Source organism: Hoplias malabaricus, chromosome 15 (assembly GCF_029633855.1).
Source record: "Hoplias malabaricus isolate fHopMal1 chromosome 15, fHopMal1.hap1, whole genome shotgun sequence".
Taxonomy (NCBI): Eukaryota; Metazoa; Chordata; class Actinopteri; order Characiformes; family Erythrinidae; genus Hoplias; species Hoplias malabaricus.
In genome coordinates, this window is record NC_089814.1 from 20,905,056 (window position 1) to 20,929,941 (window position 24,886).

Consider the following 24,886-nt stretch of genomic DNA (forward strand, 5'->3'; position numbering starts at 1 on the left):
ATGGAGTAGGTCATACTCCGAAGTCAGGGCGAAGGAATTTTGGGGGCAAAAAGTCCAACTGTCCTGTACTGCTGCCATGAAAGTGGAACAAGATTGTGAACATGAGGAGAATTCCGCAAACCTGGTGAGAAGTGTGCTGTGAAATGTAAAAAATATTTTATGTATTTCAAATAAAGCAATGCAGTTAATGCGGTTGTCAACACAAGACAGTGTTTTGCTTCTCCAGCTGATTGTGCAGCATGCAGGCTACTGGGTGATCTACTGTTGATTTTGCATTTGTTGAACTGCAGTGGCCTTTCCCATACTTCCAGCTTAGTTTAGCCTTGGACATCTATTTCATCACTTTGACCTGAAGTGACATCTCTAGCAAACCCTGGGGGTGTATTCCACAAAGCAGGATGTCTCAGTTTAGCCAGATAATTTAAGCCCAGTGTTTGTCCTGCTCAATAAGCAAGGAGCTGAGGGACATTTCTGTTGGACAGTCTTCAGCTTTGGGTTTATTTGTCTAACTAGAAAAGCTGCTTTTTTGGAACAGCCACTGTTCTTGTTTTTGCATGTGGTTCTTGCTGCTTTGTTGTTCTTGGTTTAATGTTAGTGCTTAACCTTTAGTTGGTTCATGAGTAATTATTTATTTCACTGTACTCTATGTCAGAGCTTAGTGTTTTGGTTTTTCAGAACTAAAAATTTCCGTTTGCTTTTGTCACTCAACCCCTGGGTGGCATGGAGAGGGGCATGATAAATAGCGGCGTTATCTGTGTCAGGGCCCAAAATAGAGTGTGAGCCAGGACTTCCAGGCCTTCAGCTCTCCATATATGTCTCCTGCTCCCAGGCTTGTGTGTCTGGCTGCCTTCACGGCCTTTCTGACATTTCCACCTGCTGCCTGAGCTGCTTTATATAGCCCCTCACCCCGGTGCTCCTCTCATTGGACCCATAGTCTTTTTAATGTTTACATACCACCTTTCACCAGGACTGAGCCCAATACAATATTTAACATATAGAGGAGAGGCTTGATCTGAGAGAGTGAGTGTATGAGAGATTGAGGTTGTGCAAAGTGGATTTCAGTAACTTTCACAATCTTAATATGCCTCACCCTGAGAGGCACCTGTCTGTATGAAGAATGTCTCTGGTAAGGTCTCTGGTTATCTTATAAGAGTCTATCATATGTAATTTGGTCTGAGCTCTGTGGCTCCTTGCTGCCTCCAGTCCTCATTCAGGTGAAATTAGAGCCTGAAGTGAAGTGGGTGAGGTGATAAATCTATGGGCAAATTGCATCTCATATCATTTTGCACTGTTTTTGAAGTTATCGATTTACACATGTCGTATATTCATTGCTTAAACAACTTTACAAACAAAAAACAATAATTTTAAGAGTAATGTCATAAATATGTGCTAAAATAGATGCAATTTTGTGTGTGTGTTTAGAATGAAATGCTGCTTAACCAGCTGAGGGAGATCACTGGCATTCAGGACTTGGAAGTTCTTCAGAGTGCCCTTCAAGTAGGTTCATGCTGTCGGCCCTGCATAGGCAGTAATATGACCGCAATGACCCAGATTTATCAAGAACATAAACCACATTGGTGTTTGTAAATACATGTTAAACCATGTGTGTAATAAATGGAGTGGCTCAATTCAGCATCAATTCAAGCCTCTCATAACAAGATGTTAAAGTGGAATTCAAATGCTTTTTAAAAATGTCTGCATTGTTGTTAAAGTTGTCATTCACTGTATTTTGGCATAAAAGGGGTTATTGTACAGAAATGAATTGATAGGAACCTCTCTAAACAAATAGTGAACCTACATGTGCACTGTGATTTTAATTTATATAAATATTGTTTCAAACTATAGTAAAATATTGAGTGTTTGTAAAGGAAAATTCATTTTGGCAACCCATTTTGCTCATTAATTTCTTGGTGGGATCACCACTACTGTCAGTTATTTTTGACTTTCTATGAAATGGTGTATTTCACATCAAATCAGTAGGCTGAACTATCATTTTCAGATCAAAATCGTGATTTGAAATACTGTAATTGACCAATTCTAATCACATCATACATTAATTATTACTGTCAACCATTGGAAAATACATTTAGGCCTAAAAAGGGCTGAAAAAGTCTTGGAGATTAATTTATAGGAAAAAAAAGTTTGCTTTTAAATTGCAAGCCTTGTAATTGGACAGAAAAATACACAGCTATTGCATTATATTGTTCAGTCCTAATTCTGAATCTTAATTTTCAAATGATTAATGATGAGTTACAATGTTTCCTCTGTAAATTTCCTGTTGAAAAAGCTCTCATATATAAGTTGATTTTCAATTTCTAATTTAATCATTGGAGCGAGCCAAGCCCTTCACACAAAGCCCCCTGGGTAATAAGGTGCTAATCTGTAAAGCTGAAATTATCCAACCATTGATTAAGATATCTTGACATTAGGCCAGTCAGGGTGACATTAGCCATGCTGTTGGCCTGCTAACCACTCAGAGTCCAGAAGAGGAGCAGGCACCTGAGCAACCCTCTGCAGACCAGCATACAGAAGCCTCCAATGGACACCACAGTAAGCTAAAAAAAAAGAGGACAATATTAAACCCATATTCAAAATGTGGTAAATTGCATAAAATGTAGTAACAAAGCTTTTATTATTATATTTCTAGTGTGATTAAGTTGCTTAAATTGGCTCAATTGCATACTTGCTGCTACATGTGTTCAAGCTTGGAAACGATGGCACATCATCTGTGAAAATGTAACCAGTCAGTGTTCTTGGACTGTAAAACATCAGTCGAACAAATAGCTATTTTCAACTCTTATCCAATTTAGGGTCGCGGGGGGTCCAGAGCCTACCTGGAATCATCGGGCGCAAGGCGGGAATACACCCTGGAGGGGGCGCCAGTCCTTCACAGGGCAACACAGACACACACACATTCACTCACACACTCACACCTACGGACACTTTTAAGTCGCCAATCCACCTGCAACGTGTGTTTTTGGACTGTGGGAGGAAACCGGAGCACCCGGAGGTTAACCCACGCGGACACTGGGAGGACACACCAACTCCTCACAGACAGTCACCCGGAGCGGGAATCGAACCCACAACCTCCAGGTTGAATGTAGTGTAAAATCAATGAAAAGATCTCCAAGAAATCAAAACACTGAATGGTTTGAGTTTCGATAAATGAAAATTGTTAATGTAAAATACTGAAATATAAATCACACTTTAGAAGACTTATTTCAAAACAGAATTTTTGCATTATACCACACATTTATTCTTGAACTATTTTGTTACCCCTCATTTCTAGTGTAACTGATGTTTTGTCCTTAGACCCAGCTAAGGATGACCTACAGGCTGCAATTGAGCTCAGTCTGCAGGAGTCGCAGCAGGCCCAGGCTGAGGAGAGAGAGCTCCACAGGTAACACACCATTAGGAAGAGCATAAACAAAAGGACATTTAAGGACATACAGTGCTAAGAAATGGAAAAACACCCTTTGTGGAGAATTTAATAAACATGAGTGTGTGAATAAGTGAGTTTATATGTGACTGGGTGACAAGTTACAAGCAACTTAATGCAGTACTCCATGAATGTGTGTGTGTGTGTGTGTGTGTGTGAGAGAGAGAGAGAGAGAGAGAGAGAGAGAGAGAGAGAGAGAGAGAGAGAGAGAGAGAGAGAGAGAGGAGAGAGAGAGAGAGAGAGAGAGAGAGTTTTACAAGTCCACTCCATGAGGGGCTCCAGCCAAATGTTGCCTTTTTAATTTGTGAGAGTGTGTGAGTTAGACAGCTGACTACAGGAAGTGCTTCACATATATAAAGCAAAATTTGGCTACTCTGTTGAGTAAGACTGTGACTGTAAGGATTGTGTTTTCCTGCAGAGCTCTGGAGGTCAGCGCTGAGGAGAATGCTGCTCGTGTGAAGAGGAAGAGGAGCGAGGCCTCCGGAGAGAGCTGTAGTCCTGCAGATTGGATCAGACAGGAGGGCTGGCCTGTGGGCATCCGCAACGTGGGCAACACTTGCTGGTTCAGCGCTGTCATCCAGGTGGGCTGCTGTATCTTAGAGAAATTGTTTTGCAAAATATTTCTAATTTACACAATTTTCCCTTTCCAAAAAAATTATCAGAAAACAAAATTTGGCTTCTATAGATTTGCAGTGGAGCTATAATGCTAATATATCTAACAAGCAATGGAAGGATGCGTCTTAGGTTTGTGTTTACTGCATGCTATCACACACTTGCATCAAACTGTGTCTAGTGTTATGCATATACTTAAATGGATTTGTTTTGTTTAGATTCTGAAAGAGAAGTTGCTTGTTAATAGAATTTATTTTAGAACAAATCATTGAATGTAAGTTTTTGTAAAATAGTTTTTGTCTTTAAAATAATTAGAAAATCAGCATTCCCAATGGAGGTGGACAAACTTAAAAGCACAAAAATTACCTGGAAAGATCTTACTACATTAATTAATATTGAATTGAAAATGACAAATGTTTTTCCTTCTTCTGTAAAGTTTTTGGAGAAGCAAGATTTTGTTCCAACATGCAACATTTTAAAAACAGACAAAAGTATATTTTAAAAAATCAAGCTTAAAGATACTTTTGCCACTGTTTGTAGCTATAAGCCAAGCCCACTTTCCATTTTTCATATATCGTTTCTTATTTCTGAAGTCCTTTTGCACACTGCTACACTGTCAGCCACAAGGGCACATATTTACTACTTTTGGTTAGGGAACATAATTATAATTTATTCTATTATAACTGTACATTTTAAAATTATATTGATTTCATCTCCAGGACTTGTATTTTGTTGTATATTTGTAATGAAAGATTGCAAATGTTCACCTCTCATTCTGGAGAACAGAATGTAATGTACCTTTAAGGAACACAGCTGGACTTTAATAGCACTGTTGTACCTTTTAAAGGTACATTTACACTGTACAAAGTTACATTTAGTGACTATTAATGTACCTCTACTGTACCTTTTTTATAAGAATGTTATTGGTGGGGATCTAACTTAGCTTTGTAGCTCTAGTACAAAACTATGGAAGAAATGTAAGACAACAGATATGACTGGGTGGTTGTGTAAATTAGATTTTGTTTGTGTAACTGTTCATTTAATTATTGACTCAAGAGATGGTATGAGGTGGATGCATTCTTGGGGTCCTTTAAAGTATGTCAGCATTTATGAAATAGCATAATATCCACAAATATGATGTGGCGTTCTTAGTATACCTGCGCTAGCCTGTGTTTGAGCAAGAGAAGAATATGTTTTAACACATTTTAACACAGGCCTTTTTTCTCATACTGTAAACAGATTTAGTTGCATGTTGCTGTGTTCTAAATTGAAGCATATAATTCAGGATGTTCTTCCATAACCTGTTGCCATGTAATCTAGCCTTACTGCGCAAATGAAATTACCGGTGTTGCTAATGGCAGGAGACTTGAAAAGATTAGGCCTCTTCTGTTGTGTGTGTTTTTTTCTTTTTTTCTGATGCAAAAGCATCTCAGCACTCTAATTCTATTGCAGTCATTCCAGAAAGAATTTAGCCGAGCTTCTCAGATGTCTGTGTTGAAATTCAAGCCCTTGATGATATGGATAGACCGCAGTGCTAATTAAATAGTGTGCTGTAATGAACTTTAAAGGCTATGTTTGATATAAATACATTTCTGTTCAAAGATTAGCGAAGGCAAATGTTGTTAGTTTGCATTTATCGTCTAGCTGTGATATTATTTGACAGAACAGCTCTTATGCGCTGAAAAATGTATGCACTGAATGTGCTTGATTCAGGTGCATTGATCTCCACTGAATGTTACCTCATTTCCACATGAATAAAACATCGTACGTCAACGCACCATTAATTATAGTCATTGCCAAAAGTTATTAACTGATTGACGTAAAATATGTTTTTCATGTGAAAATGATGAACACATTAAGCAAACGTGCACAGCATTATTCAGTGATAAGTTTGCTTGTCCACACTCCTGGTTTTACAGGCTGTAATTGTAAGTATGTTACAGTAAGCCAATATTAGTTTTCACTTTTAAAGCTCCATGTGTTATTTACTACCTCATTTTAACTCCTGATCTCGATGTCTGTATTATATTTGACTCACAGTGTACCATGTTTTTTAAACATTGTTTATTTTTAGAGTTGCTAGAAGCCAAAGTGCCAGATTTCCAAGTTGTCATAGGTTAATTGGAGCAGATGTTTGCAGTATTTGAGTATTAATGGGCTCAGCTTGAGTACTTGAGATCTCATCCGCCCCCCGTCGTTTTGTTGTGTGACAAAAAGCATTGATGTTAACCCCAGCTCCGACCCCAGTAATTACCCACTTCTGTGTGTTTTACATCCCAAAATCCACCTCAGCCATCGCTCTCTATTGATGAACATGTCTTGCAATAAATGAGAGCAAATGAAAAAGATGATATGTCAGAGTCATGGAGAATCCTTTTACTCTTGTTGTTCTCAGTCTCTGTTCCATCTGCCGGTGTTCCGCAGACTGGTGCTCAATTACTGCTTGTCTGAGCGCGTGCTGGAGAAATGCAAGAGCCACTCTGTGAGTAATCAGCCGCCTGTGAGGATCTGGCTCATATTCTGACTAACATTCTCATACGCTCGCCTTTAGATCCTTTCAGGGATATAAAAGTGCTTCTGGGGCGCTTTTCAATCAAAGTGTGATTATATATGAAAGCTTTAGCAAATCATTTGTTTGTATACCTCATAATGAGAAGTACTTTCCTGCACTACAAGTGCAATGTGAGTGTATGTGTATTTCTATAGATGCCTGGTTCTCTCCATTTCAGGAAAAAAGAAACATAGCTTTCATGCAGGAGTTGCGTTGCCTCTTTGCTCTCATGGTGGGCTCCAACCGCAGGTTTGTAGACCCCTCTGCAGCAGTGGAGCTGCTCAGGGATGCCTTCAGGACCAGTGAGGCCCAACAGGTAAACAGAAATTTGTTCAGCAAGTAATGACTACATCATAAACAAGTGAATTTAATGTATTACTGGGCTAAAGTCAGAAGATAATTAGTGTAACAAAAACCCAAGGGCTTCCAAAATTTCTAGTTTCCAAAAAATGTAAGATTAATTAAAGAGAATAGAGCCCTAAAACTGCACAGAATTTGTAGTCCACAGAAACTGTAAAGTTATATTTTTGGCATGTAGAATAAAATTCTTTAATGTCCGAAAGAAACATCAATGCCCTGAGAAATCAAATCATCTCTTCTGGAAACTCAGAAGCTGTTGTTGTTCTCAACATCCCAGAGATCAGACATGAACATCTTTGAATGTGTTTGCTATTGCTTGTGTTAGACATTGGCACCGTACCTTACAGATTATCTTTATAAATCTGAGCTGTATTGTGTATATAATGTATACTGTATCTGGTCTCACTGCACAGCAGATTATTATGACACAGTGATCTGGTTAAGTAGGGAATGTGCTTAGTGTTTGTGAGACAACATAGTTTCACTGTTTTAGGACGTTAGTGAGTTCACACACAAGCTGCTCGACTGGCTGGAGGACGCCTTCCAGCTGGCAGCTAATGGAAGGTAAGCTTAAAAGCTTAAAATGGAACCTAGCTTTTATTTATTTATTTATTTTATTTAAACTAACTACACTACAATATGGATCCTCTGATTTTCAGTAATCCAGAAGATAAACAGGACAACCCCATGGTGCAGCTTTTCTACGGAACATTTGTAGCTCAGAGACTTCATGAAGGTACATGCCAGCATATAATATATATTATTTTAATACTTATATTTTATTATAAATAATTATAATAATCGTAGGTGCTTAAGAATTTTGCACAATACACACACAACCCCAGTCAGCCAATTACATTATAACCACTTCCTTGTTTCTACACTCACTGCCAATTCTCTGAACTCTACTGGAGCACTTTGTAGTTCTACAGTTATAGACTGTAGTTCATCTGTTGCCCTGCATACTGAATTTGCCCCCTTTTACCCTGTTCATCAGTGGTCAGGACCTGCCTAGGACCACCACAGAGCAGGTGTGATTTGGGTGGTGGATCATTCTCAGTGCTGCAGTGACACTGACGTGCTGGGGATGTGTTAGTGTGTGTTGAGAACGTGATGTTATGGTTATTCTGTGTATATAAATATATATACCTTATATGGGTATGTATGTATGTATGTATGTGTGTGTGTGTGTGTGTGTGTGTGTGTATGTGTGTGTGTGTGTGTGTGTGTGTGTGAATTCACTGTATTCAGATAAGACCGTGTCCACCATTGAGCAGTTTGGACAGTACCCACTTCAGGTGAATGGGTTCAACAACTTGGACGAGTGTTTGGAAGGTGCTATGGTGGAGGGAGAGATTGAATCTGTGCACTGTGATCAAACAGTGTCTCCTGGTCAAGAGGTTAGGAGTTTGACCTAAAATATGTGATAAAATATAATGTGTTGCATTTTGCATAGAAGGACATTTTAAATTCTGAAAACGTAACATGAAACATTTAATTTTGCAGAGATGGTTCTCAAAGCTACCTCCAGTGTTGACATTTGAACTCTCTAGATTTGAGTTCAATCAGTCTCTTGGACGGCCAGAAAAAATACACAAAAAACTGGAGTTCCCTCAGATTATTTACATGGACAGGTAAGAGTATGTGTCTGTTAGGGACTGATATGGAAATTGTATGTGGAATTCCAGTCAAAATCCTAATGACCATAGTATTTATAAAAACTGTACTTTATAAATTACTATATATTAATATTATGAAATATTGTATTAATGTACTTTATTGTGTCTGTATCTTGAGAGCAGATACCTTCACAAAAATGTTGAACAGACTCATGGAAGAAGAGGAGAGGTGAAGAGGCTCAAGGACCAGTTAACAGTTCTGCAGCAGAAACTTGAGTGGTCAGTAGAGAACTGGACATTAGACATATGCAAAATTAGACATGCCACCCATTCTATTAGAGCAATTATTCTGGAAATCAAAATTAGCTGTGGCATTCACGTTTCTCTTTGTTTTAAAGCTACAAAAACTACGGTTCAGGGCCAACCAAGTACCCTCTACCAGATATGCTGCAGTATGTGCTGGAATTCGCCACCACAAAGCCCACAAACACATCTCCAACTGCGACCGTGCCTGCTGCCACTACTGTGCACACAGAATCCAGCTCACAGAACACCAGGCAAGGACACAAAGGGGACCAAAGTTCAGGGGAAAATTACAAAATGTTCACATTTACACAATTTTCCACTTGCCCTAAATATGATCCAGCAGCCAAGGGCTAAATGCTAAAATGCTACAAAATAGCCCTCAAACATTATCCAAGCTGCATGATTAAATCACTAATACATCCAGTTGTGATCTCAAACACAAATGTACTTCTGTCTATGTGGACCTGCCTTGTGTCTCATTCACTCTCATTTAGAGGGCTAAAGATTCTCAACAAAGAGCATTATTGACTCTCACATAGCATTTATTGGCTAATAGGAGCAAACAATATCCTTGTTATAGTGAATAATTTATAAGATTGAGATAATTCAGCATGGTATGAATCATGTGGGTGATAATTTAGACATACAGTTTGCATAATGTTAATATGGCTGATATGGTGATGCATGAAGAGGTAGGGGTTTAATGGGAATCATAAGGGCATGTCATCTTACCGGTCAAGAAATAGACACAAATGATCTGTCATGTGAATTCTTTCTGCGTTTTTATATTTTGTATTTGAGATTTACAAACAGAGTTGCCTTGGATGTAATAGAAGTGCCAATCTCTGCCTACTTAGGTCACCCACCATCTCTTCTGAAATTAATTTTTTTTTACCGTTTTTGACCATTGAGGAAATGCTTTCATTACTTGTTATGAAGAAGCAAAGAGGAATATTGTGTAAATTATATTTTAGCCGCTTTCAGTCTAAACTTTTATAGACCTATAAAGATGATCTGCAAGCTTTTAATGGCCTTTTAAAGCTTTTAATCTGAAGAGAATATACATCGATTAACAGAAACATTTCATACACAAATGCATTTAACATCTAAATTCATTCATTATTTATCTTTGCATTGAAACCCTTGTTAGCCAAACAGAACCAGAAGATGCAGGCTCATCAGATGGCTCAGTCTGTACACAAACTGCTACACAGAGGACCCCCATACACAAGCCCTTTACACAGTGTAGACCCCCCATGGATGGGCCACTGCACCCGGCCCCCCATAGTGTGACTGAGGAGGAGCTGCACTTTGTCAGGAGCTGCCTGACGCGCTGGAGAACGGAGGTGGAGAACAACATGAACGGTGCGTCTTCTACTCACACCTCTAGGCATTTTTCTCTCTGTGTGAAATATCACCCAGATCTCTCCCTTACCCAGAGAAAACAGGAAAAATAACCTAATCCTTATGTTCCACCAAGTGTTGCAGAAAATGTTTTGTTCCTTTCAGCCTAGTAGTATTGACTGCTGTTTGAGGACTGCATGTTGTGCCCTTTACCGTATTGTATTAGAGCACAGCCTTATTTTCGAGAAGATATCCTAATGTGTTTGAGTGTATCAGGAACGTGGCCTCAGGTGCACCCTATTGATCGGTGTTCTCTTCCTGTGTTCAGAGCTGAAGGCCAGCATTGACAAGGTCAGCCAGGCTCTGGAGGGCATGTACTCAGATAACAGTTTGTGTCAGGTAAAGTCTATATCCCAAACAGCCCTTGGCACTTGAGAGTGGAGATGGAGATGTTTATATTTCCAGTGGTCTTTGCAGTGGCGTCAGGTTAAATCCCAGCGTTTAGTGTTTAACCACCTTTGCCAAGACAGTGATTTATTTTTTTTTTCTGGTGTCCTCAGGTGCCCTATAGACTACATGCAGTCCTTGTGCATGAGGGACAGGCGTCTGCTGGACATTACTGGGCTTATATCTATGACCACACACAAAAACGCTGGCTCAAGTACAATGATGTCATGGTGACAGAATCATCATGGGAGGAGCTTGTCCGTGACTCTTACGGAGGCATGACTAATGCCAGTGCTTACTGTCTCATGTACATCAATGACAAACTGCCTCACCTCATATTGGGTACGTTCACATTCTGTAAAATAATACTCAGAGACGTCGGATTTACAGTGTGTAGCAGTTAGTTAACTTAGATAGACATATTGTTTACAAAAGTGTGGGATTCTTTCTATTAAATTGAAATATTAAACTTTGTTACCTTTGTTATGCAACTGGATCATGTTCTAACTAATCTCTTAAGAAATGCCAGAAAAAGGTATCATTTGGGATGAAAGGCCTAGTTTGACAGGAAATTTTAGGCCTTACATTTTAAAGCACTTTTGCGCAACATTCTTCCTTTTGTCATTTTATGGTAACTGTTATTTTATTTTGAAAATTGTCATGTTAATTAAAAAAAAAAAACTTTGCTAACATCGAAACCACCATTGTTAAATCATCAAACCAAAACTCATATATACTTTTGGATTTTGGATTTGCATTCAGTATTATCCCCAAGAACAGAACAAATTAATGCACGTTTGTAGCATTGTTTTTTTTCCTTGATGGATCTCATAACAAATGCAGTGACAAAAATTATTACCATTTTCAAGCTACTTAGTTTTATTTATTTATTTATTTTACTATTTCTTTCTATGCTTTCTATTTGTACACCTAATAAAAGTTAACTGTAAGCCATCTGAGAGTAAAGAACTAAAATCTGCAGTACGGTTACTTGAACTTTAAGGAATTCATTGTCTTTGTTAAACGGCAGAGGACACAGATGATGAGACAGGACAAGCTTTACAAGGCATGGATTCTCTTCCTCCCATCCTGAGACGCTATGTTCGTGAGGATAACCGCTGGTTCCAGCAGGAGCTGAGGGAATGGGAAGAGCAGTTCTGTCAAGCTTCTCAGGAGGTGCCGCCAGTTCCCTCAGCACCCGATAATACTAACAGAGAAGAGCCCAGCTCAGAGCCGCAGCACTCAAAGCCAGACATGACACAAGATTTAAACCAAGAACCAGCCCAGGAGGCAACAAAAGAAGCAGTCGAGGAGCCAGCACAGGAACCAGTCCAGAAATCAGAAGGTCAGTTGCTTTTCCTGCTGCTGTATGATGAATGCTAGCATCTGTTGCCACTCATCAGCTTAGTTTGGTCCTTGTGCTTTCCAGAGGCTGCTGCCAGTCCAGTAGCTCTTGACTCAGTGTCACCAGAGTCCAGTGAGGAGAAAAAGGAGGGGGTTGAAGAAATAGCCACTACCAGCCTGGTCCAGAGCCAGCAGGACGAGAGGCAAGAGAGCAGTCAGGTGAGCCAGTTATTTGATTCTCTTGAGAAATGGCCCACATATAACCCCCTGAAGGCCACATAAACTCATGTACTTGGTCAAATGTGCACACATACAATATATAGACAGGAGTGTGTCTGTAAGTGTGTTTGTACTCCTCTGCTCTTTTGGGGAGTCTTGAAACAATATGCTGGAACATCGCTATGAGGATTTTATATGGAATATACCTACAAGAGCATTATTTAATTCAGGTGCTGATGTTGGACATTTACCACACCACTTTATCCCAAAAGTATTGGATGGAGTGATATTGAATCTGTGACTGAAGAGTTGACTACTATATAGCCCAGTGCTTGGGGGGATTTACACCCTTCTAGCCCATTGTGGGAAGCAGAATTTAACTTGTATGCTGTTTCTATTAAAGATTATGATTGTGATCAACCGCACTTCTCTCTGTTTATTTACATTCCAAAGCTAAGCGTCTTTTAAGGTGTGTTTGAGGGGAAAACCAACTGTCGTTTGTACGTGGCTGAAGTGTAACTTATCTGTACGTTTTTATTCATTGTTTGAATTACCACAGAAACTCATTTGTAACTCAAGCTGTTTAGCTTTGTAGCACCTTTGGAAAAAAACAGTTAGCCATCTCCCAAATTTCCAACCTAAGTAATCTAAAACAGCAAAAATAAGTCAATGGAGCAGATATAGAACAATATCCTCATTTCGGTTCATGCTTTTCAATGTATGGAGATTTCTCCCTTGTCTAAATATACTCCAGATGCCCCTGCCTTGAGCAGAGAGAAAGACTATCATACTGGACAGAGCCAGTTTACTTTCCTACTCATTTACATACACTGAGGCTTCGTAAACACATCACACTGGTTTCCAGCATGCAAACAGACTGGAGAGCTAGCAAATGGAAAGGAAAGGAAAAAGAAACATCTTCTGAATTTATAAAAAGTGTGTTTGAGTGCAATCGTGAACTATGCTTTTAAGCATCCCGTTTCATGAGTTTTTTTCAGCCTATGTCTACACGACAGAATATCAACCTCTACTTTGGATGCACCTTAAAATTGCTGAATTAACTAGGTATAAGGGATGTGTGTCTGAAAACTGGTGTTCGGGAAACCAGGAGAAATCTCAGACCATGTAAGGCAAGGCAGGAAACAACTGTTGAAGTTGGTTGATTTCAAGCTCTCAGATTGCACTGCATTAGAAACCATCACGCTACTATAATCAATATAGACACACAGGCTTATGAGTACCTCAGTAAACCATTATCCATTACTCAAGGAGAAGGCAATACAATGGTTCTATACAGAAATGTTCCTGGGTTCTCTGGCCCTAAAATAATCGCAAATAGTTTAGAAAATGTAAAATGGATGTCAAGTCCCATGTTCAAGACAAAAGATACCATCCACACTGGTATCACTGAAAGGTCATGGTATGGGCTGCATCAGTGCCCATGTTATGTCTGACATATGTTTCAAGGTACCATTGATGTGGAAGTGTATATTGGGATTTTAGGGAGATATTTTCTGCCACCAGTGTGATGTCTTTTTCTGGCAAATTGTTATTAAAGCAGGGATTAGCCAGGTCTCATTCTGTACATACTACACAAATGTGGCCGCATGGAAGCTGAGCATCTTTACTTGACTGGACTGTCTGCAATACAGATCTGCGACTCAAGTGTTCATAGGTGTGTGTGTGTGTGTGTGTCACCCTGTGAAGGATTGGTGCTCCCTCCAGGGTGTGTTCCTGCCTTGCGCCCAGTGATTCCGGGTAGGCTCCGGACCCACCGCAAACTGGATAAGCGGTTACAAACAATGAATGTTGGTTTTAACTGGTTGTTGAAATGTGTCCATGTCAAATATTTTGCTTGGCATGTTGTTAGTCATTTGGTCTTTGGTGGAGGTAAGGAGATAAGGTGGAAAAGCAGAAGGTGGACAGAACACTGAGGGTCTGTCCTTCATTCCTGACCCATGAGGTTGTTGGGCAGCATGTTCACAGCAAGAGACACATACTTTAACTAGGGACCCTGTTTCCTGTAGTTACACGCACCAATGACATGAGGCCTCATTTGTGCAGTTGTTCAAAGTAATTGTCAAGAATAGGCTCATGACGCCACAATCAACAGGCAATTGTTTGTGCTCTGAGTCATCCTCTCTTCAAGTTCTTCGATTTCTAGAGAGAATAGTAGCTACTGAAGCGTTTAACTCGGTCTCTCATCTTCAATCAGCACACCGGCTGTCATTAGTACACATGGCTCCAGGTCTTGATTCAGACATCAATACTGGAGTTTTCCCTTGATTTTAATCAAGACTTTGACTCATGTATTTGATTGATGTTCTTCAATGTGACCCAATGTTTTTTAAGACAGCAGTGGCATTGTAAATAGTGTGATCCAGACTTTAATAAATGGAAGTGATGTGACATCTAGTGGTCAAAAATAAATATTGCGTTTTCTGTGTTCAAATGGTCAAGTTATAAATAAGCTACGCACAAGCACATTTCTGCATGAATTACCTTTCCTAAAGTCGAATTTATTTAGTTTATTTTTACTTTTGCACATTCCACTATTCTGGTTACTTGGTATATGAAAAAAGTATCTCCATTTTTAGTTTAGCCCATTATTAGAACACAGTAGCTGTGCTTCACATTGTGTGAGTGAATGGACCAATTGAAATGCTCCAAAATGATTTGGAATACTTATTTTACATTAACTTTCTTTGAAAGTTAAGGTTTTTTGTTTCTTCTCCTGTAATGTTGCTATTTTGGAGATATATTCTTTTCATTGGACAGCCCCGACATGTATTTATATACCTCTCTTGTTTCGTGTTCTCCTCAGAGCCCTGTATCAGCATTGCATGAGGAGCAAAGGTCAGTGGAAGCAGAGAGTGAGATGGCAGATCAAATGGTGAGTGAGCAGACAGGACCAGAGGCAGTGTCGGACCTGCAGGCTGAGCCTGAGGGGTCTGAGGAAATAGAGGCAGAGGCCGCGTCTGCAGAGGGCAGCACACCCGAGACCAGACAAATGCAGCCTGAGAATGAAGTGTCTGAAGTGGAGATCCCTAACGTAGGCAAGATCCTGGTGCTGTCAGATGCAGACGGATATAATGAAGAGGTACAGTGCATTCACTGTAGTAGTAGTAGTAGTAGTAGTCAAATTTTGGGACACATTTGATTGGTTTATAATCTTATTATCATTTTGATATTTGAACGTTTTTATTGAATACACAAATATAAATGAAGGAAAATAAAGCTTCCATTTTTTAAGACTTTATATTAATTTCCAATGTCCAAAACACTTCTCTCAGGTTGTAATTATATGACAATGATTATATCATGCTGATTACTGTTCAGTTTGTTTAAATGTGTCCTTTTTTAAAACATTTTTATAGATGATGCTGACCCCAGCCATGCAAGGCATTATCTTTGCTATAGCCAGAGCCAGACAGGTCTTTGACAGTGATGGCCCTGAGGCAGGGCTTATCAAGGTATTTTATTTTGTCCACTTACTCGTTATGACAGCATTTACGAATAAAACCTTCAAATGTAGAAAATGATAGAGAGAAATTGCTGTTATCCGAATAAATGAACCGACCTTTCCACCAGGCGTTTCATGAAGAGTACTCCAGGCTGTTTGAGATCTCTCAGGAGGAGACCACGCCACAGCAGGACCCTCGCCTACAGCACGTGTTGGTTTATTTCTTCCAGAACAAAGCGCCCAACCGCATCATTGAGAGGACTTTGCTGGAGCAGTTTGGTGACCGCAATCTGAGCTTTGACGACAGGTATTCATCTTTTTCTGTTTGGTGCTTCAAGCCTGCACTCACTAAAATGGATACAAGGGGTTTTGTTGACAAGCACCAAGTAAAATATATTGAGCAGTGGTTTTGTTGTGCCTTATGGTAGAGTGCATAATCATTCATGCTATACAGTCCTCAGCTTCAAATCCAAATGATGCTCTACTCTCAACATGATGTGCCTGAGAGAAAATGAATAGCTACTGCAGGGCTAGTTTATCATTATAAACTGTTTCTTAAATTGTTAATAAGATGTTGGCGGCAAGTAAAGGCAGCCTGTGCTGGACTGAAATGCACTGCACTTCAATTTCTCCCTTTTTTCTCAGGGCTGTCAGTATCATGAGAGAGGCCAGAGCCAAAATACGTCTCATTAAACCAGAGGACATGGACATGGAGGAGTACATGGTATGACCACTAAGAGTCAGCACCCTGAACATTGTTCATTCTCATGTCAATGGAAAAATTAATCTCACTCACTTTATTTAAATGAAAGGTTTTGGAAGTGTGATTGTTCCAAAATGGGCGGCACGGTGGTGCAGCAGGTAGTGTCGCAGTCACACAGCTCCAGGGGTCTGGAGGTTGTGGGTTCGATTCCTGCTCCGGACGACTGTCTGTGAGGAGTTGGTGTGTTCTCCCTGTGTCCGCGTGGGTTTCCTCCGGGTGCTCCGATTTCCTCCCACAGTCCAAAATCACACGTTGGTAGGTGGATTGGCGACTCAAAAGTGTCCGTAGGTGGGAATGTGTGTGTGTGTGTCTGTGATCCCTGTGAAGGATTGACGCCCCCTCCAGGGTGTATTCCCACCATGTGCCCAATGATTCCAGGTAGGCTCTGGACCCACCTCGACCCTGAACTGGATAAGCGGTTACAGATAATAAATGAATGAATGAATGATTGTTTCAAAATGTGCCATTCACTTCCTAGAACATGTAACCTATATAGATATGTAGTGAATTATCTGCAGAACTGCCCATTTTGAATTTACTGATTTTGTGGTATCCCAAAAATGAATCAGTTTACAAATATTCACCTGTTCAACCAACAGCAGTTTAGCCCACACGTGCACACTAAAGACACCAGCAGTGTTTCAGCTTTATGAAAGAGGCACAGTAGAAAGCAGCCAATCACAACAGAGATAAATATTTACAGTATTGCGCACAGATCAGAGAACATTCTTAAATTTAACGTTTGTCTCAGGGTTTTGCCCAGTTCTGTAGAAAACTCTTACAGTAAGTGAAACAGCATAATTCATACCAGGGGACAAAGAGAGTTTGGGAAATGGCTCATTTGTTACAGCTGGTATTGGCATTAAAAAGTAGTTTTCAGGGGGATAAAAATATAATACAAGGAAATGTATTGGCTATGTTTGTGTAACCTGATTTTACTTTTATACTCTTTCCCTCTAGCAATGGCATGACGACTACAGCATGTTCAAGACTGTGTTTGCCTACCTGCTGACAGGCCTCGAACAGTACCAGAATGGAAAGTACGTTAAAGCTTTGGGATTTGCGGTTTCTTTTCTATGCTTGAGAACTGGATGTTTAAAATCTTGATGTTTCTCTTAAATAGAATTCGGGAAGCCCTGATTTACCTTGCACATGCTTACCAGGACAACGCAGCCCTGCTCAGAAGTGGGGAGAGGAAGGGAGTGGACCAGAAACTTATAGCACTTTACAGAAGAAAATGTCTGAAAGTATGTGCACAACATTGCATGTTGTGATGCCGTGTATATGTGTATTCATTTTGTGAAAGTGTAACGAAATAGAATCGTGTTTTTGGATTTGACAGATAGTATTGTTTCTAATACAGCACATCATATGACCGTTCTACTTCTTTATTTCATACCAGAATTAAATCAAATGCTCAACCATTCCACCAACTTCAATATCACGTGTCTTATAGATCTTACAGACACAAGATCTTTCACTCATTAAGTTGAATAAAAGGGCAAAAGAAAGTACAAATCCATATGTAAATTCTTTTTACTGTCTGCTGTGTAGGAGTTAAATCAGAATGCAGCCATGCTGTTTAAGAGTGGAGAAGAAAGTGATGTTGAAGAGGCAGTGACCATCATGAATGACTGTGTCATCCCCTGCATGCACCTCATGGTCAGAGAAAGCATCAGCCAAGAGGATATGGAAGTCATAGAGACCATCAGAGATCGCTGGTGCTCTTATCTGGAACAGGATTTGGATGGTAATGCTGTCTCTTTCTACCCCTGTAAATATGTAAATTACTCCCAATTAAAGAGCCCATTATTAAACAGTCTCTAGTAGAATATGCTTTTACTTGATTGTTTTCCTGTAGCATCATAAAATGTGTGTAGAACAAGCACAATGTCTTATCATCAATGTCTGAAAGAACTTCTGAAAGAACATCTAAATGTAAATGATGTAATTTGCATTTGCATAATACTGAAACATAAATAGAAGTGGTTGTATAATGTTGTAAAAATGTATTTTCTTTCTCTTTCTGATACATAAAACCACATAAGCATTATCAGAGTAACTTAAGAATTTACATTATGAACCTGTAATACATTTAAGAGGATTTAAAGAGGTTGTAAAGCAGCTAGATGCTTAAAGCTCATGCCTTGTTTTCTCACTGGTGTGCTGTATGTTTGTGTGTGAATGACAGAATCTCTGCAGGAGAAGCTGGGCGAGTTCTTGCCGAGGGTCCTCGACTGTTCAGCTGACAGGGTGGTGCTGAAGGAGCCTCCTAAAGTGAGGAAGTCTCATCACGACCTGTGCAGTCGCCTGGCCGCAGTCATGGAATCCATCCACAGCACATCCATCGTCACTGTGAAGTGAGCACAGAGGTCATGGTAATTCACAGCCATATTGACTGAACCGTCAAACACTGTTTTTGTTTTTTTAATTGCTGCTGCACTGACTATAGTTGTGTCCTTTTTTTATACATATTTTTGTCACAACCCTTTGGTCAACCCTGATACATCATTGCACACTGAATTCTTTAAAGGGCTGTTGTGTGATTGCTCACGCTCTTTCCAGATGTTTGATCTCAGGAAAGATCAAACGGACATCATTTTGTAACACAAAATACATTTTAAATGCTAATGTTCCTAATGGAAGATTAAAGGAAGACAGTGAATGTGAGGTAATGAAAAAAAGGTTTTTACATTTTTGATTTTCCAAATGTACTGTAGATTGGTATTGCTGTGAAAATAGTCATTCATAGTTCCCTTACTTCCATTATTTCACGCTGTCAAACTTTTCTTTTTCATCCTGTTCCATCCTTCTAAGCCTGTGCTGATCCTCAATAAACTTTTTCCCACTTTGTTGTACTGTGCCACTTGAGTTCTGTTTTTCTTACTCTTATGTTTCATGACTTTTCCCATTCCTGACTTTATTTGGCTCTAATACCTTGTAGTTATAGTAGCATGCAACAGCTGGAGTTAGACAATCCTCGGTTGATTTAATTTCAACTAAAATTACCAATAATTACCAGTTCACAAAAATTATAAGTATGCGTTTAAGAGAAAATTACACAGCCCGAAAAACTATTTTTAAAAATATTTTTTCAGTATTTAGTGTGTCCAGCATTTTGTGAATTACAGCCTTTATTTATTTCATAACCAATAAATATGTTATTTGTTTTTACACATCAGAAGCAAAAATAAATTATACAGCTTCAATAACTATGCATAAGAGTACACTAAAGAGAGCACTCTTCTCTTTAGTGCGTCCATCCTTTGCTTTTATTACAGCTTTCATTCTTCTCAGAAAACTTACTTTAAAAACAATTCCCATATATTTTGCTTTGTTTTTCATAGTATTTTTGTGCGCAGATTAACTATAATTTAAAGAAATATTATCTCCTCGAGTTCCTGTTTGCGCCCAATGATTCCGGGTAGGCTCCAGACCCACCGCAACCCTGAACTGAATAAGCGGTTACAGATAATGAATGAATGAATGAATTATCTCCTCAACAATATTTTCTGAAAAATATTATGATTGTTTTGCTGAGAAATAATATAAAGGAGTGTGGCACAGTGGCACAGCAGGTAGTGTCGCAGTCACCCAGCTCCAGGGACCTGGAGGTTTTGGGTTCAAGAGACTGTCTGTGAAGAGTTTGGTGTGTTCTCCCTGTGTCCGCCTAAGTTTCCTCCGGGTGCTCTGGTTTTCTCCCACAGTCCAAAAACACACATTGGTAGGTGGATGTGTGACTCAAAAGTGTCCATAGGGGTGTGTGTGTGCATGTGTGTCGCCCTGCGAAGGACTAGTGCCCCCTCCAGGGTGGGCTCCGGACCCACTGTGACCCTGAACTGGATACGTGATTATAGACAATGAATGAATGAATGAATAATATAAAAGAATGTGTGGTCTCTAGTTGACACACAGGTACTGTGAAGTCCCTTGCTGTTATGAATATCCCATCAGGAGGCCTACTGATACCTAGTGAACACTGTAATAAGTATTGTGGTGTAGATATAGATTGACTTATATGATAACCTTTTTACATATGGATTGATAAGTGAGTAGCAGGTTCATCATTTTCATCTCTCTGCTATTAACTTTATGGCATCGTGCCGAGATTGTGACACTGATGGCCTCAGAGCAGCTTACCAGCTGACCCTCACCGCACGGGGATTGGAGGGTTTAACTACAGCAGATGCACTGCCACTTCACTCATGCCTCAACGGAAGAATAAATGTCTTTGTTTACATTTAAATGAAACAAGAAGTGTTCTGCTTTCTCAACGTTCTATGAAATATGTCTCTGGCTCATCTTTAGGAGGAGTGTTTTCAGCAATTCTGAAGGTTAGCGGCTGAATCGCACAGGTACTGTGGCATTTATATGTTTCTGTCTCAGATTTGATCTAGTATGGACATGGGACTTTGTTGTCATTCTAATGAATGTGGATCATAGGGATGCAAAGGGATAGAAATGCAAGATATTGGAATATGGTACTGGCAGATAATTGTTTTAAAAATGATGTATTTATTGTACTCCAAAAGAACAGAATGTGTAAGTAACAGCTGTGCTAAAATAGATTTCTCTGTAATGCTAATAGGGTTAGCATCTGCAGATATGGACACCAAAAGTATCAGCTAATGTCATGGATTCACAAGTCCCATTATTTATATATATATATATATATATAATAGGACCCTGAATTGGATAAGCGGTTACATATAATGAATGAATGAATAAATAACAGGATATATATATATAATTAAATACATATTATATATAATTATATATATATTATTATAAATAAACCATTATTACCCAATAATAACCATTTTTATCCAATATGGGATTTTATATTGACTATTTGTGACAAATCAAAGGGGTTAATAAAATTTGTTTTGCACATTTTATGAAAAAAAAACCTAAGACAAACCTAAGATGTTCAGACCCTTTCAAGTCCCCTTTTGACTATGGCTGCTGTCATGCTGGCTGAATTTCAACAACTTTCTAAAAATGTTGCAAGAATGGCAAATCCAGATGTATTAGAGACAGTTGAATACTTTCCCCGTCTAATCTCTACAAAGAATTGTGATTGTCAAATAAGATATAGAGCTATAATCTCTTCAAATCCATCACCACACTCCTTCCCATTGTATATCCTGGATTTAGTGGATCGTCAGTAATCTCCACAGTTTAATTAGATGTAGAACACTGAAGAGATTTTGATGATATTCAAGATTCTATGACACAATGGATTGGGGGCTTCTCAGAGTCCATGGGTGGGCTTAAAGAGAAGGAGACAGAGACATCTGGTAGGATTGTTTTTCATAGCCCTTGAAATATTAAGAAACACAAGTCTTTGAGAGGTGGCATGGTGGCACAGCAGGTAGTGTCGCGTTCACAAAGCCCCAGGGTCCAAAGGTTGTGGGTTTGTGAGCAGTCACGCTCCTGGTGACTGTCTGTGAGGAGTTTAGCGTGTTCTCTCCGTGTCCATGTGTGATTCCTCCTGGTGCTCTGGTTTCCTCCCACCATCTGAACAGGTTATCGGTTCCACAATGAATTATTATTAATTCACTGTTGTTTCTACAGGAAGAAACTACTCAGCCCATAGTTACAGCAGCTGTGATGGTTTCTACTGTCACATGCAGCAAGATGGCTTTAAAGGAATGCAATGGCGTGAAAGATCATCCCATGAGACTAGACCATCGTAGAAACTCCATTCCTCCAGCACAGTTTCTAACTGCCAAGCACCTGCTTGCATACCTTCCACGGCCAACTCCGGAATCTACTCATTACAGCCCGTACCCAAAGGTAACAAGCATAATCCGTACAGTACACTCTCTGAAAAAAGGTACAGTAGAGGTACAATATTGGTCACTTAAGGTTCAAACTGTGTAAATGTACCTGTAAAGATACAACAGTGTTGTCGAGTTTTGTTCCTTAAATGTACAGTACATTCTCTTCTCTGGAAGGAGAGATAAATGTTTGTAATATTTCATTATAGAACTGTGTCATATAAAGAAATCATAATATAAGTCCTGGAGATGAAATGGGGTCTATGAAATCAACACAATTTTAAAATCTACAATTATAATTATAATTATATGTTCCGCCTTGTGAAGGACTGGCGCCCCCTCCAGGGTGTATTCCCGCCTTGCGCCCGATGATTCCAGGTAGGCTCTGGACCCCCCGCGACCCTAAATTGGATAAGGGTTACAGATAATGAATGAATGAATTAATTAATTAATTAAAGGTACAACCTGAATTGGATAAGCGGTTACAGATAATGAATGAATGAATGAATATGTACCCTTGAGGGTCCCACCACAGTGACAAATCTTCTGAGAGTGTATGTAGAACTAATTCTCTGTCTGACTTTGTATACTTCTAATTAAATGATCTTTCTTTCTTCACTGTAAGGCTGGAGTTAAATCTGCTGTGGCCTCAGCAATACAGAACTCCCAAAAGGCCTCTGTCCCACAGAGTAAGAGCTTTGAGTCGGAGGCCCTGGTGCCGGTGTCAGCACGCCGACTGACCTATTCTCAGCTGCAAAGTCATCATCATCATCATCTTCATCTTCACCATCAGACTCCTGCTGGCCAAGAGCAGAGCATTTGCATGTACGTCCATCCCACAGTTCAGGATGAGGTTACAGAAGAGCCTACAAAAGCACACCGTGCTCGCCGTAGTCGGCGGCTCAAGCGCCTGAGCTCCAAGTGGCACTCAAACTCCAGCAGCAGTGACCACTGTCCAGTGCAGGTCCCAGTGGAAATGTCTCGTCAGATATTCCGAAAACAAAGGTGCAAACTCTTAGGCGAAGAGCAGCAAGTTTGCCTGACGACAGGCAAGCAAAGACAGCGCTACATTACAAAGGATGGCAAATGCAGGGTCAACCTGGGGCCCATTGAAGACAAATGCAAGTTCCTGTCTGACATCTTCACCACCCTGGTTGATCTGAGATACCGTTGGTTCCTGTTTGTCTTCACCATGTGCTACATTGGCACTTGGGTAGTCTTTGCCGAAATCTATTTCCTGGATGCTTGGCTGAGGGATGACGTGAACCATGTGAAAGACCCAGACTGGCCACGCTGCTTTGAAAATGTTGACAGCTTTTTGTCTGCCCTGCTCTTGTCAGTGGAGAGCCAGAGGACCATTGGCTATGGCTCTAGAATGGTGACCGCCAACTGCATAGAAGGAGCACTACTCATTATGGCACAGTCTATAATTGGCTCCATCATTGATTCTCTCATGGTCGGCTGCATGTTTGTCAAGATATCCCGGCCACAGAAGAGAGCCCAGACTCTGATCTTCAGCAAGCACTGTGTTATATCTGAACGAGATGAGAATCTTTGCTTGCTCTTCCGCATTGGAGACCTCAGAGAGAGTCACATGGTTGATGCCAAGATCAGAGCAAAACTGATCAAATCCAGACAAACTAAAGAAGGGGAGTTCATTCCTCTGGAGCAGTCTGAGATCAACTTGGGGTATGACACTGGAGGAGACCGGCTTCTACTTGTAGAGCCTCAAACAATTACTCACATAATTAACGACAGCAGCCCCTTCTGGGAGATAGGAGCTGAATCTCTGAAGAAAGACAAGTTTGAGATCATTGTCATTCTTGAAGGCATAGTTGAAGCTTCAGGTTTGCTAGCTCTTCCAGTCTTTCAGTGTAATAAATGGCAAATATTTCTGTCATGTGGATTGTTTGATTTTCCTGTACTTAACATCATTGAGTTAAGGATTAATTATTTATGTTGATTCTATTGTTTTTGTTATTATTATTATTATTATTGCTATTATATAATAATATAATACACCAGCAATGTTACTATCTTAAGTTTTTGGTTTTTAATCTTGTGTAAATATTTTTCTATTCTAGGTATGACTTGCCAGGCAAGGACATCTTACACAGAGGATGAGATTCTTTGGGGTCATCGCTTTGAGTCATGCATTTCCTTAGAGAAAGGAGCTTTTCGTGTGGATTACAGTGCATTTGACAAGACATTTGAAGTGCAGACATCCCCTGAAAGTGCTAAAGAAAAGGCTGAAAAAAAGGAGAGAGAAATTGACCTATAATTATACTACTGTAATACTGATTAGTCCAGACTAAGTCCCAAGCAGTAGTAATTTATCAAACTAGTATTGAATCTTTCATGTTATGGTTCTGTTCTTAACCCTGTTCACTCATTCTGTATGATGTGCAAACTCAGGATCCTACAAGAATTAAATTTATGCATTTGGATTTAACACAACTGGCATTCATAACATTGATTTTTCCAAAACCTTGTTTTAAATGAGAAATGTCTTCCTTTTCTAGTACACACCTTGTTATTTTTCTTCTCATGTGTTTTCACTTTCAACACTTTGACTGCAAGCTGGGTGCTGGTATGTTAATGCTTTAACTTAACTGCTCAGCTCTTGTTAAATACTG

The 24,886-nt window shown here is 39.7% G+C and overlaps 2 protein-coding genes across 3 annotated transcripts; both read left to right on the forward strand.

Annotated features, from left to right (window-relative positions):
* The first annotated feature begins 7 nt into the window (after positions 1 to 7).
* On the forward strand, positions 8 to 19,276 carry usp28 (ubiquitin specific peptidase 28). Its single transcript, XM_066645155.1, has 26 exons — positions 8 to 124; positions 1,423 to 1,497; positions 2,430 to 2,550; positions 3,313 to 3,400; positions 3,858 to 4,020; positions 6,447 to 6,533; positions 6,781 to 6,918; positions 7,456 to 7,526; positions 7,622 to 7,698; positions 8,214 to 8,362; positions 8,469 to 8,596; positions 8,765 to 8,860; positions 8,980 to 9,138; positions 10,038 to 10,252; positions 10,560 to 10,630; positions 10,792 to 11,020; positions 11,709 to 12,023; positions 12,108 to 12,241; positions 15,066 to 15,341; positions 15,619 to 15,714; positions 15,833 to 16,011; positions 16,350 to 16,428; positions 17,428 to 17,507; positions 17,591 to 17,714; positions 18,022 to 18,217; positions 18,659 to 19,276. The coding sequence occupies exons 1-26, from the start codon at positions 77 to 79 to the stop codon at positions 18,829 to 18,831; spliced, it is 3,567 nt and encodes a 1,188-aa protein (XP_066501252.1). The 5' UTR covers positions 8 to 76; the 3' UTR covers positions 18,832 to 19,276.
* Positions 18,734 to 24,643, forward strand: LOC136667962 (G protein-activated inward rectifier potassium channel 3-like). 2 transcript variants are annotated; one of them, XM_066645153.1, is made up of 4 exons: positions 18,734 to 18,845; positions 22,045 to 22,266; positions 22,876 to 24,097; positions 24,335 to 24,643. In XM_066645153.1, the coding sequence occupies exons 1-4, from the start codon at positions 18,843 to 18,845 to the stop codon at positions 24,529 to 24,531; spliced, it is 1,644 nt and encodes a 547-aa protein (XP_066501250.1). In that variant the 5' UTR covers positions 18,734 to 18,842; the 3' UTR covers positions 24,532 to 24,643. The 2 variants fall into 2 exon arrangements, with proteins under 2 accessions (XP_066501250.1, XP_066501251.1); XM_066645154.1 differs by lacking the exon at positions 18,734 to 18,845 and adding an exon at positions 20,775 to 20,822.
* The last annotated feature ends 243 nt before the right edge of the window (positions 24,644 to 24,886 follow it).

Bases quoted from the DNA above. Each gene is read 5' to 3' on its own strand.
- usp28 (XM_066645155.1), top strand. From the start codon at position 77: ATGAAAGTGGAACAAGATTGTGAACATGAGGAGAATTCCGCAAACCTG. The intron at 1,498-2,429 runs GTAGGTTCATGC...TCTTGACATTAG, and splicing joins TTCTTCAGAGTGCCCTTCAA to GCCAGTCAGGGTGACATTAG. The intron at 3,401-3,857 runs GTAACACACCAT...GTTTTCCTGCAG, and splicing joins GAGGAGAGAGAGCTCCACAG to AGCTCTGGAGGTCAGCGCTG.
- LOC136667962 (XM_066645153.1), top strand. The intron at 22,267-22,875 runs GTAACAAGCATA...CTTCACTGTAAG, and splicing joins ATTACAGCCCGTACCCAAAG to GCTGGAGTTAAATCTGCTGT. The intron at 24,098-24,334 runs GTTTGCTAGCTC...TTTCTATTCTAG, and splicing joins AGGCATAGTTGAAGCTTCAG to GTATGACTTGCCAGGCAAGG.